Source organism: Bactrocera oleae, chromosome 3, assembly GCF_042242935.1.
Source record: "Bactrocera oleae isolate idBacOlea1 chromosome 3, idBacOlea1, whole genome shotgun sequence".
NCBI lineage: Eukaryota > Metazoa > Arthropoda > Insecta > Diptera > Tephritidae > Bactrocera > Bactrocera oleae.
The window spans coordinates 70,811,232-70,828,828 of NC_091537.1; the positions used below are offsets into that span (position 1 = coordinate 70,811,232).

At 42.8% G+C, this 17,597-nt stretch overlaps 1 protein-coding gene across 1 annotated transcript; it reads right to left on the reverse strand.

Moving 5' to 3' along the window:
* Nucleotides 1–14,985: 14,985 nt before the first annotated feature.
* On the reverse strand, nt 14,986–16,322 carry LOC118682543 (serine protease inhibitor 27A). The gene has a single exon (XM_036371533.2). The coding sequence runs from the start codon at nt 16,206–16,208 to the stop codon at nt 15,111–15,113; it is 1,098 nt and encodes a 365-aa protein (XP_036227426.2). The 5' UTR covers nt 16,209–16,322; the 3' UTR covers nt 14,986–15,110.
* Nucleotides 16,323–17,597: the final 1,275 nt, after the last annotated feature.

Genomic DNA, 17,597 nt, shown 5'->3' on the forward strand with positions numbered 1-17,597 from the left:
TTTTTTTGGCTATGTTTAATTTAAATTTAACTTTAATGAATCGTAATTTTGCGAAGGTGTCACGGCAAAAAAACAAATGCTTAGAAGAGATTGTAATTTATTATCGAGAAATTAAAAAAAAAAAAACCAAAAACCCTTTAAACGCTGAAAGTTGAAAAACACTGTATCAGTGATAAGAAATGAAATTGATTTTGTTCTTTTTATTGTTAAAAAAAATTTTAGTTTCTTACATATAATGAATTTTCGAACCACCATATGAATTCAGTAATAATTTTATATCTTTTACTTATTGGAATGAAATTATAAATGAATGAAACTAAGAAAAATAATGTATCATTGAATTACTTGATTAAATAAAATTTGCAAAATTTCTAACTTAGTCCATGCTTAACAAAAAAAATGGAAATTGTGTTTTATTTCAGTTGGATATTATGATTCGGTTTTATATAACTTACAGGAAGACAAAGTCGTATTTATAACTAACGAAAAACGGATTTAGCTAAAATAGGGTTGCATTTTTCATATAATTTTTGATGTCAGGTCAACAAAAGTGCTTATAATTTTTTATAGTGTTAAGATTATAGAAAGAAGATCTAATAGAAATTAAAAATAAAAATGAGGTTTTGGGAGTGATTGATTAATTTTAAGGTATGCACCGCGACCTACGGTCTATTGTGCCCTCCCCTAAGTCATATCGTGTCATCTAGGCCCAGCATATTGATAAATTCCAAAATTCTGCTGGGTGCTAGTGAGGCGATACAATCCCTGTGTGGAAACATGGATCCCAGGGCCTTGATTCTGCGTCTGCAGACTGCTGTGCAGTTCATCAGCAGATGTTCGGGGGTTTCCGGCTCTATGTCGCAGAACCGGCAGTTTGCAGAAGAGGCTATGCCCATGTTAAAGAGATGCTTCTTGAGCCTGCAGTGGCCGGTGTAGAACGCTACCAGTAGCCGGAATTTGTTTCTTGGGAGATTAATTATGGCATTGAACCGCTTGAGGTCGTAACCCCCATTAGCAGTCTGGCATGGTGCATGCCCTGGAGTTGTTGCCAGTGTATCTCCCTGTCTGATCTTTCCTCCCTGCGGAGGAACTCTTTGATGGTATGTGGACCAACCGCTAAGTATGGTTCCGGCCCTACCATTCTTGTAGAGGTTCGTTCCCAGCTATACCCCTATGGCCAGGCACCCAAATAAGGTGCACTCGGTTGTGCTCAGATAGGCTGTTCAGCCGTTCTATACACTCCATCACTAGGAGAGATCTGACCTCATAGGCATTGATCGCTCTTAGTGCCGACTGACTATCGCTGAGTATAGCGATACTTTTATTGCGATAGTTGCGCTGGAGATTTATTCCTACACACCGACTTAAAGCATAGACCTCGGCTTGGAATATGCTAGGGAAACTTCCCATGGGAATGGAGAGACCCTTTAGCAGCAGGTCTAGTGCAGAGTCCTTCCACTCAGATTTGCTGCCAAGGGTTACTTGGAACTTCCTGCTGAAGTTTACTACTTTGGTAATGCTATCCCTTGGGAGAAGGGCTAGTGGTATTTCCTCACTTAGCTCTTTCATTTGCTGGGATGAGATTACCTTCCCTTTGCCAGCTCCCTCTGCTGTCATTTGGAGCAGAGTTCGTTTGGCTGTCTGTTTGATTACCAGGTGTAGCGGTGAAAGTTCTAGCATGACCTCTAGTGCTGCGGTCGGACACGTTCGCATTGCTCCCGACGCGCAGATGCAGGCAAGTCTTTGCAGCTTCGACAGTTTAAGTCCTACCGAAGTCTGCGATGCTTTCGAACCCCACGATACCGCTCCATACGTGATAATCGGTCTCACAATCATGGTGTACATCCACCTGATAGTCCTTGGGGAGCACCCCCAGGATTTTCCAGCAAGTCGGTTGCACACCATGAGTGCTTTTGTAGCTTTGGTTAGGGTCTGGTCCACGTGCTGATTCCATCGCAGTGTGGAATCCAGCGTGAGTCCCAGATACTTGACCGTGCTGGACATCTCAACCACTCTGCCGTCCAGGGATATATTCCTGAGGCCCGGCAGTGACCTCCGTCTGGTGAAGGGAATGATTGTAGTTTTAGCGGGGTTGATGTTTAAGCCAACCCCAATACACCACCCCTTTGCCAGTCCCAATCCCCTCTGAACGATATCGCAGAGTGTGTCTTCAAATTTTCCCCTAGCTAAGATAACAATGTCATCCGCATATCCCTGACAGCGGATTCCATTGCTAGTCAGCCGCTCAAGGAGGTCGTCTACAACTAGGCTCCAAAGTAGGGGGGATAGCACTCCGCCCTGTGGGCAACCTCTTGTTGTACAGTGCTCTTGACACGCTCTCGTGAGACGTGTTGTCGAAAGCACCTTCTATGTCGAGGAAGGCGCATAGCGTCACCTCGCCCCCATCTAACGAATTCTGGATCTCTGAGGTTAGCTGGTACAGAGCAGTGTTAGTTGATCTACCTGCTCTGTAAGCATGTTGCTTCTCATGAAGCGGTGAAGCTTTCAGCACCTTCGATCGTAATTCGTGGTCTATGATATTTTCCATACTTTTGAGTAGGAAGGAAGTAAGACTTATTGGCCTGAACGATTTCGCCAATGAGTAGTCTTTCCTCCCTACTTTGGGTATGAAGATCACCTTTGCGGTGCGCCATGGTTCTGGGATATATGCCAGCGCTAGGCTATCCCTCATCAGCCGAACAAGGTGGGGCAGTAGCACCTGGTCCCCCTGTTGCAGAAAAGCTGGAAGGATTCCATCCGCACCCGGTGACTTGTATTTTTCAAAAGAGGCCAAAGCCCACTTGATGGAGTCTGCAGTGAAGAGTTGTTTTGCGACTGTCCAGTCCAAGCGTGACGGCCTTCGTTCGACCATAGGTCGAATCTGGTCTTCATGAATCGTCTCCGGGAAATGCGCTAGTAGAAGAGCCGTAGCTCTTTCTTCTGCGCTGGACGTATAGGTCCCATCAGATCGTTTGATCGCTAGTACTGTGTCCGTCTTGCCTCTAGCCAGAGCCTTATGCAGTCTAACTGCCTCTGGGGTAGAGGAGACGATCTCACAGAACTTCCTAAAGCTCTTCTGTTTCGCCGTCCTAATCTCCTTATTGTAGGTAGTTAGGCTGCATCTGTATTCCTCCCAGTTTCCGGTGCGCTTAGCCTTATTGAATAGCTTGCGCACCGTTTTTCTCAGTACTGAGAGTTTACTTGACCACCAGGAGCAGTTACTGCTCTTGGCGACTGTCTTTAGGGGGCAGCTGCTGTGATAGGCTTCTGTGATGGATTGGTTTAGGGCAGACAGTCTGCTCTCCAATCCAGAAGCCGTTGCGCTTATATCCAGCTGCTCCCTACTGCTAACATTTGTTTTAAGCGAGTCCCTGAAAGCGGCCCAGTCCGTGTTCCTAGGGTTACGCTTGGGAGGGAGTTGCCCGACACCCATCCCCAGCACGAATCTTATGATACGGTGATCCGACATGGAGGGTTCCGATGATACCCTCCATTGTGAGATCAGCCCCATCTCAGACTCGCTGCTGAGAGTGATGTCAAGCACCTCCCTTCTGGCACTAGTTACAAAGGTGGGTTCGCACCCCACGTTTGCTATACTTAAATTATTACTAACTATAAACTCGATAAGAGACTCACACCGTGTGTTGCAGTCCGTGCTGCCCCATTCGATATGGTGGGCATTCGCATCGCAGCCCATGATGAGGGGCAGTTTATTCCGCCTGCAGTGCTCTACCAGGTTGCCGATTGCCTCTGGGGGTGCTATCGGAGTCTCCCCCGGAAAATAGGCCGCTGCCACGACGAAGTCCGCTCCTTCGTCGTTCGTGGCTTGTACAGCGACCAGGTCCTGTGTTAGGAACTCTGAAAGACGGAAATAATCAATATCGTTCCTAAGTACTATGCAGGTTCTGGGTCTCTCACTTGAGAGGTCCCAAATTATCTTGTTTGACTTCATTTTGAGGCCCCTGACCTCTCCTTTTCTGACCCATGGCTCCTGGATCAGTAGTATGCCCAGACCATCGATCGTAAACCTGCTCGCGATAACCGCCGAGGCTGACGCCGTGTGGTGCAGGTTTACCTGGGCAACTTCTATTCGCCATGAGGAACTGGTCCTCATTCTCACCGTCCTCCGCGATGTCTCCCGCCAGGTTCCTGAGCCCCTCCAGAAGCTCCTGAGTGGAGGGTAGCGCCCCCCCTTGCTCGCCCGTCTTCTCCGAGGGGACCTTCACCAATGTCTCGGCAGTTGCCGCCTGCTTTGACGTGCTTGCGCAGGGATGAGTCGCAACCTCATCCACCTGCATTTTTTCCCCTGCATCGCACATGGTGGTCGGCCTAGGCCTAAATGGCCTCAGGACCACCGAGCTGAACCTGTAGTTCAGACGGAAGCTCACCTTCCTGACGAATTTGTACGATTCGTCATCTATGGAGAGGTTGAGCCTCCACCCTGAATCCTCCTCAGTGCTGCTGGTCACCCGCCATGCCGATGTATTGAGGCCATCGTTCTGGTTGCGGATGAGCCCGAGAGCAAATTCGTAAGGCTTGCCTGCGCATCTGGGGAGGAATACCGTCATGCTATGCATGGGCGGAATTTCGTCCCCCTTTTTCGCGCAGAGGATGGGTCCATTCCAGCCTGCCAGCTTGGGAGCGATCTCCCGCAGCCAACAAGCCGACCTTTCATCCTTGCAGTCAACCTGCAATATGCCTCCCTTGAAATAAGCCCCATGGAAGGAGGCTTTGTATCCAGACCCCCTGAATACCTCCTCCATGAGCAAATCTTGGAGCACGGTGAGCTCCTCCGACCCCAGCGTCTCCGCCGGGTAGTTCAGCGGCAGCACCGCCATACGAATGCCTTTGAGGGCATCCGCATACCTGCGCTGTCCCTCCGCTACCCGGGGGGGATTTGGGGCGGAGCGGTTGCCACCAGTCGCATGAGCCACGTTGCCCCTCTGCCGCTTGGTGTTGGGCGGCTCCTGTGGCGTCAGCTGTCCACTTTTTCGCTTCGCCGCTTGGGTGGTCGAGGGAGCTGCCCTTTCGCAACCTCGGCCTGCGGGCTGAGTTGCGTTTACTGGGCAGTGGCCTCGATTGTTGCCATTGCGTTTTCTAGTGGCCGCAGTATTTCCACCCTTTCGTTTTCCGGAAGCCGGGGAAGTGCTTTCACCTCTCACCCTGTTCCGCGCTAGGTCTTCTGCTACCTCCGGAGTTCTTCCCTCCTGGAGGTGCCTCAGGTACCACTTCAGGCTGGCACCGCTCATACCTTTTCTCCTGGGATCGTCCTGTCCTCCCGGACATCCCGTTGGTGGCAGGGGGGGTAGTCTGCCTCCCCTCTTCCTTTTCCGTTTAAGAGCCCCACCGGAGGTCGCCCGTTGCGACTCCTCTGCATCCGAGCAGTTGCTCCTGCTCGAGAGAGTCTCCGCAGCGGCCGCAGTCGAAATCGCCTGCTGAACGCCGCTGCACGAGGGCATGTCATCGTCGTCGTCCCTGGCATGCTCCTCGAACAGCGCTCGCTCCTCTGACGAAAGGGCGTCCAGGAAGATGAACTTTCGTTTAGCCCCTGATTCGCCCTTACCTGCACCGCTGCCCTTGTCGTTGCCGTTTTCCATGGTCGTTAGCTGTTGTTGTTGCCGAGATCCGTTTGATTTTGTTGTTGTTTCGTTTTTATTTTTGTTGTTCATCTTGTTCGTACGACCCTTGGCTCGACGAGGCGAGCCGTCGGGTCAGCTTTCTGTATGGGGAACAAAGAGTCCGCCGCGCCAGAGCCCCTTGACGCGGTAAGGCCACCGTTACTTCCCAATGCGGCCCGGTGTTGGGAAGGCTCCGTTAGAATACAGCCGAATTTACCTCCTGGCTGCAAATCATCCAATGGGCACGGGAGTCGCATAACACCCTGGATTAGGAGGTGGCAGCTCTTGGTTGTCGCACGCATACGGCCTCTGACAACCAGTGTGAGGGTGCAAGCACCGCTCGCACCAGTTGGGAGATGCCGAGGATGCCTGCGACTTAAGCCCCTGCACCACGGCAAGGTGCCTGCCATTCGCAGAGGCGAATGGGAGTGACATTGATCAAATTTAAGAATTTTTAGTACCGAATTATTTATTTTCACACAATCTTATTACCAATGTGGTTTTACGATTTTTTGTACATTGAACGATTATACTAAGTTTGCCACTCAGAAGGAAATGTTACAAAACCATAAAAATATACATACATATGTACATATGTATATGTAAGTGATCAGCACGACAAGCCATGTCTCTCTGTCTGTCTGTATATTCGCGAAGTAGTCTCTCAATCTTTGAGATATCGATCTGAATCTATGCACACGTGCTTTTCTCTTCAAGAAGCTGATCATTTGTCCGAATCTGAATCGGAATTTGCCGATATCGGATTAATATGGCATAGAGCTATCATACAAACTGAACGATCGAAATCAATTTTTTGTAGGGAAAACTTTTTTATTCGACAAGGTAGGTAGATAGATGATAGGATGGCTGCCTAACGACGCACTTAGGCCTTTAGGGATCTCATGATAACACAGGGACTTAAGTCCCCTCACTCTATTGTCTGGTCTCTGAACCACCCCGTGCTTCTTCATTTATCTCCTCGACGTCGTCAAGAAACTCTCGACCGCTAGATGCGATTCTTTTTCTATATAGAACCTTACAATCGCATAAAAAACGTTTACTAGTATCCTCCTCTTTTACCTCTTGACAGCTTCTGTAGGAGTCATTATATGGCGTTCTTAGTCTACTGGCATGTCTGCCTATTAGACGGTGATCTGCTAGTACTTCCATTATAGTTCTTATATCCTTCCTTTTAACGTTTCATAGTCCGTACATGACATATTCCATTCATGCCTCATTTGCCTGCTTGTTGTGCAAATCAGGGATTGATTCCACCGAGACTCAGCTATTTTTATAACATATTTGTCGATTAAATATCTATAAGTAGCCAGAGGCATATAAGTTCCTGTTCTGGATAGTTCCTCTGCTTCACAGTTCCCAGATATATCACGTATGTCCTGGAATCCATTGCAGGTTTATCGTGAAATTGAATGCTAGATCCAGTAAGATTCTTTCACTAACTTAGATGAGACCCTAAGCGACTTTATTGATCTCAAAGCCGTCTGACTATCTGTATATATAAAAATATTCCTTGTGTGTAAGCACACTTTTTGTCAGAACAAGAAGGATTTCTTGAATTGCTGTGATCTCGGCTTGGAAGGCACTGCAGTGATCTGGTAGACGCTCCCACTTTCCGTTCCCACGACAGTCGGGTCTACGTAACCGGAACGGACCCGGATTTATTCCGGCCAAGGACTGTCAACTCGGTAGAATTCTGCCGCTACAACAACAACGCTCCCACTTTGGAAAAGGATAGGATTTTGAAAATCCGTGGTAATGGGAAGAAAAGGGAACTTCGTACGTATCGTATAATGTCCCTTGTTACTGGCGACTAATAGGGAGGATTCCCTCAGTCTGTGAGTTGACTTCGCTGCCATTTGCTTACAAAACAAGTCTGTTGGCAGTAAGTGTAAAATTTCGTTTAGTGACTGGTTTGGCGTTGCTCTGATGCTTTCCATACGCCTTACCGCTTATTTCTTTTCCGTTATTGGCCATTGATTTCCATGAAAACTTCCTGTCTAAAATTAGCCCCAAGTAAGTTACCTTATCTCCTATTGCTAGTAGTTTCTGGAATATTGTTTTTCTTGTGTTGCACAATACTAGATCTGTCTTGTTAGCATTCAAGTTTAGTCTGCACGATACAGCCCATCGATTAATATAATTTTATATTGTTTGCATAAGGTTATAGAGGGTATTCGGGAATTCACCTCTAAACGAAACTGCCTCTGCCGTGAGGTTTAGAGATGCCCACATCTTTAAGCGCGCCCACTGTGGTCTTAGGCTGGATTTTAATGAAAGCGCCTTCTAGGTCTAGGAAGGCTACGCGGGTATATTCTTTTATCTTCAGAGGTTTTCCATTCTCTGCAACTACCGAGCTTAGTGCTGTTTCTGCGGATTTACCTTTAAAATACTGTTTTTTTTTCTGGGTTTAGGGTAATTTTAATGTCTAGTGGAGTCCCCATCGTGTAGTTTTCAGAGCTGCTTGGGAAGTGAGTATCCATTTGCAGGCCTAAAGACTCTTCACTGCGTACCGTCCAGCTGTGGTCTGGCATCTGAAGGTATCCAATGTTAATCGACGATTGTGCCATTATTTTCCTAAGTCGAGACGCTTTACTCGTATTCCCGATATCATTACAAAAGGATTTCCACGAATTTCCTTTTGCTTTACTTACTACTTTTTTATATGATCTTAAGAGGTTATAATATCTATCCTACTCATCTTCTCCTTGTTATAGTTTGGGTAAATTAAATTTCTTCCTGCAATCTTTCTGTAAGTTCTTAAGTACGGGAGGCCACCATTCTTCCTCAACTACGTGTTATTGGACAAGCCATTTTTAATTCTTGTCGGCCAAAGTCTGTGACTTGTTTAACGAGGATGTCCATGCCGTCTTTATTCTCTAGTTGGAATGGCGGAATCATAGGAATACGTTTTCTTAGCTTCTGCACGTGCATATGCTTGTTCGTTTTCCTATGATTCCTGAGATCTTTTACCCTGCCTATAGTTTCTTCAATTATGCATTCAATGTAGCGGTGATCCGAAAAGGAGTGTTTTCAAGAACTGTCCATTGGAATAATCTGTTTATTAATTCTTTCGACATGAGTGTAATGTCTGATAACTCTTCTGTCTGTCAGTTCTTCCGACCCCTAGACCTTCGCCGGGTAATTGCGAGGCAGCACCGCAATCCGTATGCCTTTAAGGGATTCCGAATATTTGCGCTCGCCCCCATCACCCGGGTTGGAATTTGGAGCGGAACGTAGTTCTCCGATCCTTCCCCTTTGCCTCTTGGAACTCGGGGGTTCTTGAGGCGTTATCTGTCCGGTCTTACGCTTCACGGTTTGCCCTGTTACGTTTAGTGGTACAGCCTTTTTGCTTCCTCGTTTCCCAGTTGGGGTTGCGTCAACTAGGCTACGCTTCTGATTCCCGCGTCTAGCGACGGATGCAGCGTTTGCTCCTGCATGTCTCTTCGAGGCCGTTGGGTTACTGCTCCTGCTCCTGTTCCATTTCGGAGTATTACCGCTCATGCCTCTCCTGTGTGGATCGTCAGGACCACGTTGCGGGTTCTGGGGACATTTCGTCATTCTTGTTTTTGGTGCTTGCTGTTGCTGTCGTCGTTGTTGATCGGTGTTTTGAGATTTTTGTATTTGTTTATTTGTGTTCATCCTCGTTCGTACGACCCTTGGCTCAACATGGTGAGCTTCCCTTGACGCGGTAAGGCCACAGTTACTTCCCAAGGGGGCCTGGTGTTGGGAAGGCTCCATTAAAATAAGTCGAATTTACCTCCTGGCTACAAATCATCCAATGTGCATGGGAATCGCGCAACAGCCTGGATTAGGAGGTGGCAGCTCTTGGTCATCGTACGCTTGTAGCCCCTTGCAACCTGTCTGAGGAGTGCTGTACAGAACCCCTCACACCGGTTAAGAGGGACTGAAAGTCGTTGCGATTAAGCCCCTGCACCACGTCAAGGTGCCTGCCATTCGCAGGAGTCTCTGTTACATAACAAAAGCCTAGTATCTAATAAGTAGTTACAGAGCAACAAACACGCCTTTCAATGATATCCGTGCTGACCCATAATGTGTGTTGTGCATTGGAGTCACATCCAAGTATGCTTCGCTGTCCCGTAGCAGAGTCTTCCTGAGAGTTGTTCAGAAGCTTACTATCAGTATATAGTTTAGAGAGTATGTCTGCAAGCTCAAACCCTGAAGAACGCTTACCTTTACGTCACTCGAGTACTCCATTGGATTTTCCTCGACTTCACACTCCGTTTCCGGTGCCAATTGGTCTACTGCATCGGTGTCCGACTTTAAGGAGCTGCATTAACTGGTCCGACAGCGATGGCCGGGATACATACCCTTGGTCTTGGTCGGGATGACCTCCCCAACCTTGGCTATTGCGGCCTTGTATAGCTGGTCTGATTGTTCGTCATTACACGCTATCATCTTTATTTGGGTCTGATACCTGCGGCATCTGTGCATGTGGCAGTTGCAGCCATCTCGCTTCTCCACATACAGTGCCTTCGTTGGGTTCTCATCTCCTTCCTCCATCTACTTAGCAGCCATGCTTAGGCTACAGGGTTTGGTACCGACTGCTTTCCTGGAGCCAGCCTAAGTTTAATATTATAATATTTGTTTTGTTGTTTTGGCTCATATTTTGGACCCAGGAGTGTAGGTGAATGCTTATGCTATCTTATTGATTAAAGAAAAATATTAAGTCAGCTACCTGACGAGAGCAGGTTATTGACATTAAAATGGTCGTAGATGTCATTTATGGGGATGTGTTTGATAGTTTCTCGATACGTTTTATTGTGATGTCGGTGAAAGGAGACTAAATTACAGTGCCGTATTCCAAAACTGGAAGAATCAGAGATAAAAAAGGCGTAGTAATGAGTTGTGATTCGTGAACTCCTTGCTAGTCCTGGTAATAAAACCTAAGACTTTGAAAGCCTGGAGAGTGATCTTATCAATATGCTTGTCGAATGTCAGTTTGATATCTATGACAATTCCCAGGTCCTTTTCGTGTTCAACCTCGCTTATTGTCTCGTTGTTTTGGTTATAGTTAGCTGGCGTTCGAGAGTGTGACCGTGAGTGTGACCGTGAGTATGATACGGCTACACACTTTTTTATGTTCTAATCTAGTTTGTTTTTGTAGTATCAGGTCGACAGTTTGTCGATATTACTCTGGAGATCATGGGTATCTTGTTTACTAGGTATCGTTCTAAAGATCTTCAAATCGTCTGCATAAAGCAGATATTCGGACTGAAAGTTATCAATAATATCGTTTACAAAATAATTAAAGAGAGTTTGACCTAGTTGTGATCCTTGGGGCACCCCTGAGGTCACATCGTGCTTGGTAGATAGATACCAACCAACTTTAACTTGAAATTGGCTTTGCATTAGGAATGAGTGGATCCAACTTAGTGCGTTACCTCGAATGCCATATCTCCTTAATTTATTTAGAAGAATACTATGGTCCACACTATCGAATGCTTTGCGGAAGTCCGTGTAGACGGTATGAGCTGCTTGGCCGTTATTTAAAGAAAGCAGTGAGTTGAGGAAAAACTGTCTTTTCAAAGATTCAAATTGGCTTATACTTGTAGTTAAAGACATCAGATCTCGGGCTACCCTTGTGAATAGGACAGACGTAGGAAGATTTCCAAGCAGTATGTTCTATTTTGTAATGAAAAACTGAATTAGTGTGTGAGATGTTCACTGAGGCAGATAGCACAATTTTTGAAGAAGAAGCCCTTCCTTGTATTTAGAGATAACAGTGTTTTGTAGACGTCGTTGATGCTAACCTCAAACTCACTAATGGTAGCAATCGCCGCAGGCTAATTTTGGACTAATGCCGAGCACTGAAGAGAATCTTGATTGTACACACTTTTGAAGAAGAATGCAAACATATCGCTAATCTCGATGCCATAGTCAGTTGTCCGATTTTTTCACTACATAGTGGACGGGATATCACTATTGCTACTTCTTTTGTGTTTGACAAATTTCCAAAATGCACTTGTGTCATCCAGAACCTTCTGTTCAACTTTTTCTATATAGTTCTTGTAAAATTGAATATTGAGCTTTTTACATTCTCGACTAAGTTCGCTCAATTCTATGTAATTCTGTTTGGTATTGTTTTTCTTATAAGAGAAATGAGCTTCCTTCCTGTGTAATGTTTTATGATTTAATTCGTTAGCAAACCAGTAAGGAAAATTACTGGTTTTTTGTGTACGAACTGAAACATAAGTTGAGAAACTGCCTTAATTATGTCATAGAAGACTCTGATTTTGAAGTCAAAGAATTGCAAAGTTACTAGCTGGAGCTCCATAGTGATATCAAGGGCAGGATGGTACAAGTCCATTGTGGTAATTGCCTACTTGTGCTCTACATGAATGTTCAGGTTACTCAAACAGAGATCAAGAAGGTTATTATTATCGATTTGAACACTATTAAATTGTCGGCATTCCATTAAAGAGAAATTTTCATAGAGAAGATTCTCACAGTCAATACGAGCTGAACTGATCGTTATGTTGACCAGAGATATGTACACGCAGTTTCAATGTAAGATGGCGACTGACTTTATTGAATATAATATATGTACATACTCGTAAGAACAGTGCAAAAAGAAAATTAAATTTAGTGATGCAAGATTTATTTATTAATAGAACATCTAACAACACTAAAAGTATGTTGGCTTAAATTCAAAATATGTTAAATGTTACATGACTACTTTAAGCCTAATTTAATAATAATAAATTCATTCTTAACAGCAGGTATCGCCTTTGTTAAACAATTTGCTAACATTTCGCTTGTAGAAATATATCCTAGCTGTAATGACTTAACTTGCATCTTCTCTCGTATAAATTTCGCCTTTATGTCCACATGCTTTATATCGAACAAGCATACCTTCAGCATTGCGCTAAGTTTTCAAAACCCACTTCGAATTTATTGCTCTTTTACCTTCAAGCAATTTCGTAAGCACCTAAGTTGCGTTTGATTTGTAAGAATCTATCTCCTCTTCCATTGCGCGTTTCCAGTCACCTGTTTTTGGACTATTAAATGCGTATTCAAGACTAACAGGATCATCAGCATCAGACACTACGCTTAACAACAAACTTCCTTGTTTTGTCTTGTTTGCAATACGCTCCGATCGACGAACTGCACTTGTTGTTACGCTGATCACTAGGCTTCGCTTTCATCAGGAGTATCGTACTCAGTTTCCGAAGATTTGTGACATCAGACAATTCATTCTCATTCACCTCCCCATGTCGTTAGCTTTTTATACTCTCGCAACCTGTTGCTACAGAGTATAATAGTTTTGTTCACCTAACGGTTGTTCGTATCACCTAAAACTAATCGAGTTAGATATAGGGTTATATATATATGAATAATCACGATGAAGAGACGAGTTGAAATCCGGGTGACTTTCTGTCCGTCCGTGCAAGCTCTAACTTGAGTAAAAATTGAGACATTTTTATGAAACTTGATACACATGTTTCTTGGTACCGTAAGACGGTTGGTATTACAGATGGGCGTAACCGGACCACTGCCACGCCCACAAAACGCCATTAATCAAAAACAAATAAATAAGCTCCGCAATACGATACAAGACTGTTATTTGATACACAGGATCACATTAGGGAGGGGCATCTGCAGTAAAAATTGTGGTCCCGCCGCTAATAAGTTTAATATGCATACCTCCTAAACCGCTAAAGCAAATGTTTTTAGAACCTCAACCTACAGTGTGAAAATGGTTGAAATCGGTTGGCAACTCCGCCCACTCCCCATATAACAGTACTGTTAAAAACTACTAAAGGCGCAATAAATCAAGCACTAAACACGCCAGAGACATTAAATTTTATCTCTGGGATGGTATGAGATGACCTTATAGGAACCGCGTTCAAAATTAGACAGTGGGCGTGGCATAGCCCACTTTTAGGTGAAAACCCATATCTTGGGATCTGCTTAACCGATTTCAACCAAATTCGGTGCATAACGTTCTTTTTATATTTCTATGTCATAGTACAAAAATTGGCGAAATCGGACTACAACCACGTCTATTTCCCATATAACATCATTTTCAATTCCATCTAATTCTTTCACTTTCCACTACGCATATCAAGCAACAGTGATTATATCGGGGTAAAACTTTGCGTGAATAATACGTTTAAAGTATGCCTTGTGATCAAAAATTTTCTAAATTGAACCAAAACTGTTCAAGCCCCTAAGTACTAAATATGTGGACCCCAGTGCTTATAGTTGACCTTCTACCGAAAATATCAGTCAATCCACAAAGAAATCTCAAACGAGTATACTATTTGACTTTGCGAGAGTATAAAATGTTCGGTTACATCCGAACTTAGCCCTTCCTTACTTGTTTTTCATTAATAATGTCAACCATTAGATTTGGCTCTGTGCGCTTGGATTTACAGCTGATATTTTCTAAAAATGTAATATCACGACTCACAAGAAACTTGTTGTCAGATTTTTGGTAAAAACGATATGCTTTTGATAAAACGCAATATCCAACAAAAATCTAGCGCCGCTGAACGATTTTGTGCTAATTGGACCAAGCACGTCCGAATGTAAAGGGTGTTTTTTTTTAGAGGAATAGAACTTTAAATTGCAATAAAACAACGACAGATTATTCGATTGACATGAATTTTATTTATCCGAAAGATAATCCTGTGGCATTAGGCAAGAGCGGCTTCCATAAGCATCTCCGGCTTATGACTGAATCGAAACTAGTGTGGGATAGAGTGAGAGCGTGGTGTGCTATAGTTCTAGAATGCCAGCGCAGCTAAAACTGAAGATTCCCCCTCCCAAAAAAAAAAAAGGCATCCCCGGTGCACCTCGGACTACACCAACAATGGCACTTACCATAATGCCATTTTACACGTAACACCCGTGGATATTGTCGGCAGATACATTGCTGCCAAGTGAGCTCTAAGCCTGATGGAAGCTGGACATATGAATATGCATACGCCGAAATTCTCTCCTTTTTCACCTGCATTCCTGAAAACTTGTATTACTGCGTCGCAGAGGCTACTAGTGGCGGCTTTTTATCTGTCACCATTGTCCGATTTTGCACTAGCTACTATGAAGTCCTTCCGTATCACCGTTATATGGGGTGTGCCCGGGGTTATCGTCTTGTTTCGCCTATTTTCATTGTGTTGAGAGTGAAATGAGAAATCCGTATTAAACCAATTGGTGGGCAGCCATGTCCACTTTCTAAAAAGTTTTAAGCCACAGATGCACATTCATACTCTGATGGCCTGGAAACAAAAACTAAATTAAATACTTCTTGAGTTAAGAATACCGTTGATAAATAAAACTAAATACTTTTTGAGTTAAAAATACTGTTGATAAATAAAACTAATTTGTTACATATTATTTTATAAAATTTATTTTGCATTCGACTTCTTCGTCTATAATACAAATGTTTATGTATATATACATACATATAATTATGGTACATAAGAACATACAAATGAGAATCTGCTCTTAAAGCATTGGATTTAAAACTTTGCCTATACATACAATCCGACCTGTGTTCTTTTCTTCAATATAAAAAGCAAAAGGTCGATCTACATGAAACCTTTCATATTTAATTGCTTGAGTTTTTTTGTAGTCTTCCACTCGAGCTTTTCCGCTTCCATTGAACTGAACGGATGTTGCTTGCAAAATATTTACTTTCTCCGTTTCAACGCCAAATGTAGGTTTAAAATCAATATCAAACCGATGTGCAGAGTTCTTTTGAATATGCTCTCTCATGTTTGTCATGAAGTGATATTTAAATGTGGGCATTACTACATTCACACGCCGTTCTTCCATCATCCATTGGATACGCTTAAGCTGTTCGTAGCCGAGATTATTGATCATTTCGTTAACACCTTGTTTGGTATGCGGTAGAAGAATATACATAAAATAACCATTACTATAAGGTAATTCTAATATTTTGGCATCCAAAATTTGCGAGTCAAGATACCTCAAATATTCAGTTGTTTCTACAGCCGGTAATACGATTGTACTGTCCGGTCTTTCATGAAATGTAACATTTAGTGTATATTTGAAATTCATATGTAAAATCTCCTTAAAATTGAGCATATTTAAAATTAATACTTGCAAGTCAGTTCTTTCTAAGTTCGATTCAATTGATTTAAGCATATTTTCATCCGTTGTGCTTTTAGTCCAATTGTTAATAGTTGTAATTAGCTGATTTTTATCAGTGAAAGATGCCTCTTGAATTTTGCAATCATAAAACAATTCTAAATTTTCCGGTCTAATTAAAATTTCCTTTGATTCTGCGATTATTACGTTTTGTCCTAACATTATTTCATCGTTTCCAAAACGTAAATCCACGAGCGGAGGTGTTTTCAGTAGTGCTTTTATATTGCTTGGTGAAATAATAATATTACTTTTGGCCTTTTGTAATATTCGCGTTACATCCAAAATATACCATGAGTAAACGTTGTCATCCACGTTCTCGGAAAAACCATCATCCTGCCCGTAAACCAGTGCTGTCGCACCCAAGATAAATAACAATTTTACAAGGAAGTGCCGTTCGTGTTTGTACGTATATGCATGTTTTAATACTTCCATTTTCCCAGTTCCAAATATTTAATACGATTATGTTTTAATTCCACTGCAGCGTATCAATCGTATCAAAAGAAATTGCTACTGCACATTCCAACTGCCGCTGAGTTTATAGTTCTTAGCAGGATATAGGGTCCGTTTGGGTAACATAATTTGCATTTGCTAATATTTCTTGGACTTTGCTTCAAGTTCTACGAGCCATGGGCTCTAGGATTAGGTTAGGCTTTTGAAATTCTGGACAGACTGACATGCCGACTGATCTATCTGATCTGAAATTTTGCACATGCCCTTTCCTCACTAAGAAGCTACTCATTTGTCGGATATCGGCTAATCCGATATCGAACCACCATAGCATATAGCTGCCATACAAACTGAATAATCGTAATCAAGTGCAAGTAAAATAGTGCTTGTATGGGAAACTTTTTTAATTGAAGTAATATCTTCACGAAAGTTAACATAAGTTATTTCCTAAGGCAACAATGTGATCGCCGAAGAAATTGTTTAGATCGGAATACTATAGCATATAGCTGCCCTATTAATTGAACGATCGGAGTAAAGTGCTTGCATGGAAAACTTTTGCATTTGACAAGGTATCTTCACGAAATTAGATCGGAATCAAGTTATTGTAAGGAATCTTCTTAAGTTAACGTTTTTTCTTGTTTGACTTAATGTGAAAAAAAAAAGTTTCCAATCGAAAATTCTCACGTCAAAATATCAGATTAACAACAAATGTCTACTTTCTGATGGTATAAAAATATATACATTGCTACAGCAAATTTTCGCAGAAAATGGAAGAAACCCACTAAACGATCTAAAGCTGCTTTGTCTTATTTAATCTATCTGTTATTTCGTAGTAGCACTTGTTTATAACCTAGTTTTTAGTCCTTAAAAATTCCACCTGCTTCGTCCTCTTCCTCTTCCCGAACTCAGATCAACCATAAATAAATTTCCTTCAATTTTTATTGTTTTATATTCCTTTTTCAGTGGGTTTCAACTTATTATGTTGTTTTTCTGTTTTTACCTACAAACAACACGGTGAGATAATACTTATACCTATACTTTTGGCTCTGAGAACTAAGTATGTCTCTTTTGCAACAAAACATTTAATTATTCGTGGATTTTGAAGTAACGGACTTTTGTCATACCCATTGTATAAATCTTAGGCTTATACAATGTACAAATGTATCTATTTTAAGGTACTTTTCCATATGTCTGCAGTTATTGCAATATCCAGAAAATACTGCAATAAATTCATATATAATGAAATTACCGCAATTTTACTTCATAAACAGCTGTTCGAGTTGTCAAAATAACCTCAATCTTGTAGCAGCGTTAAAAATTGACAATATCAATGCGTTGTTGGAGCACAGAACACTTACCACATCTGTAAGCACG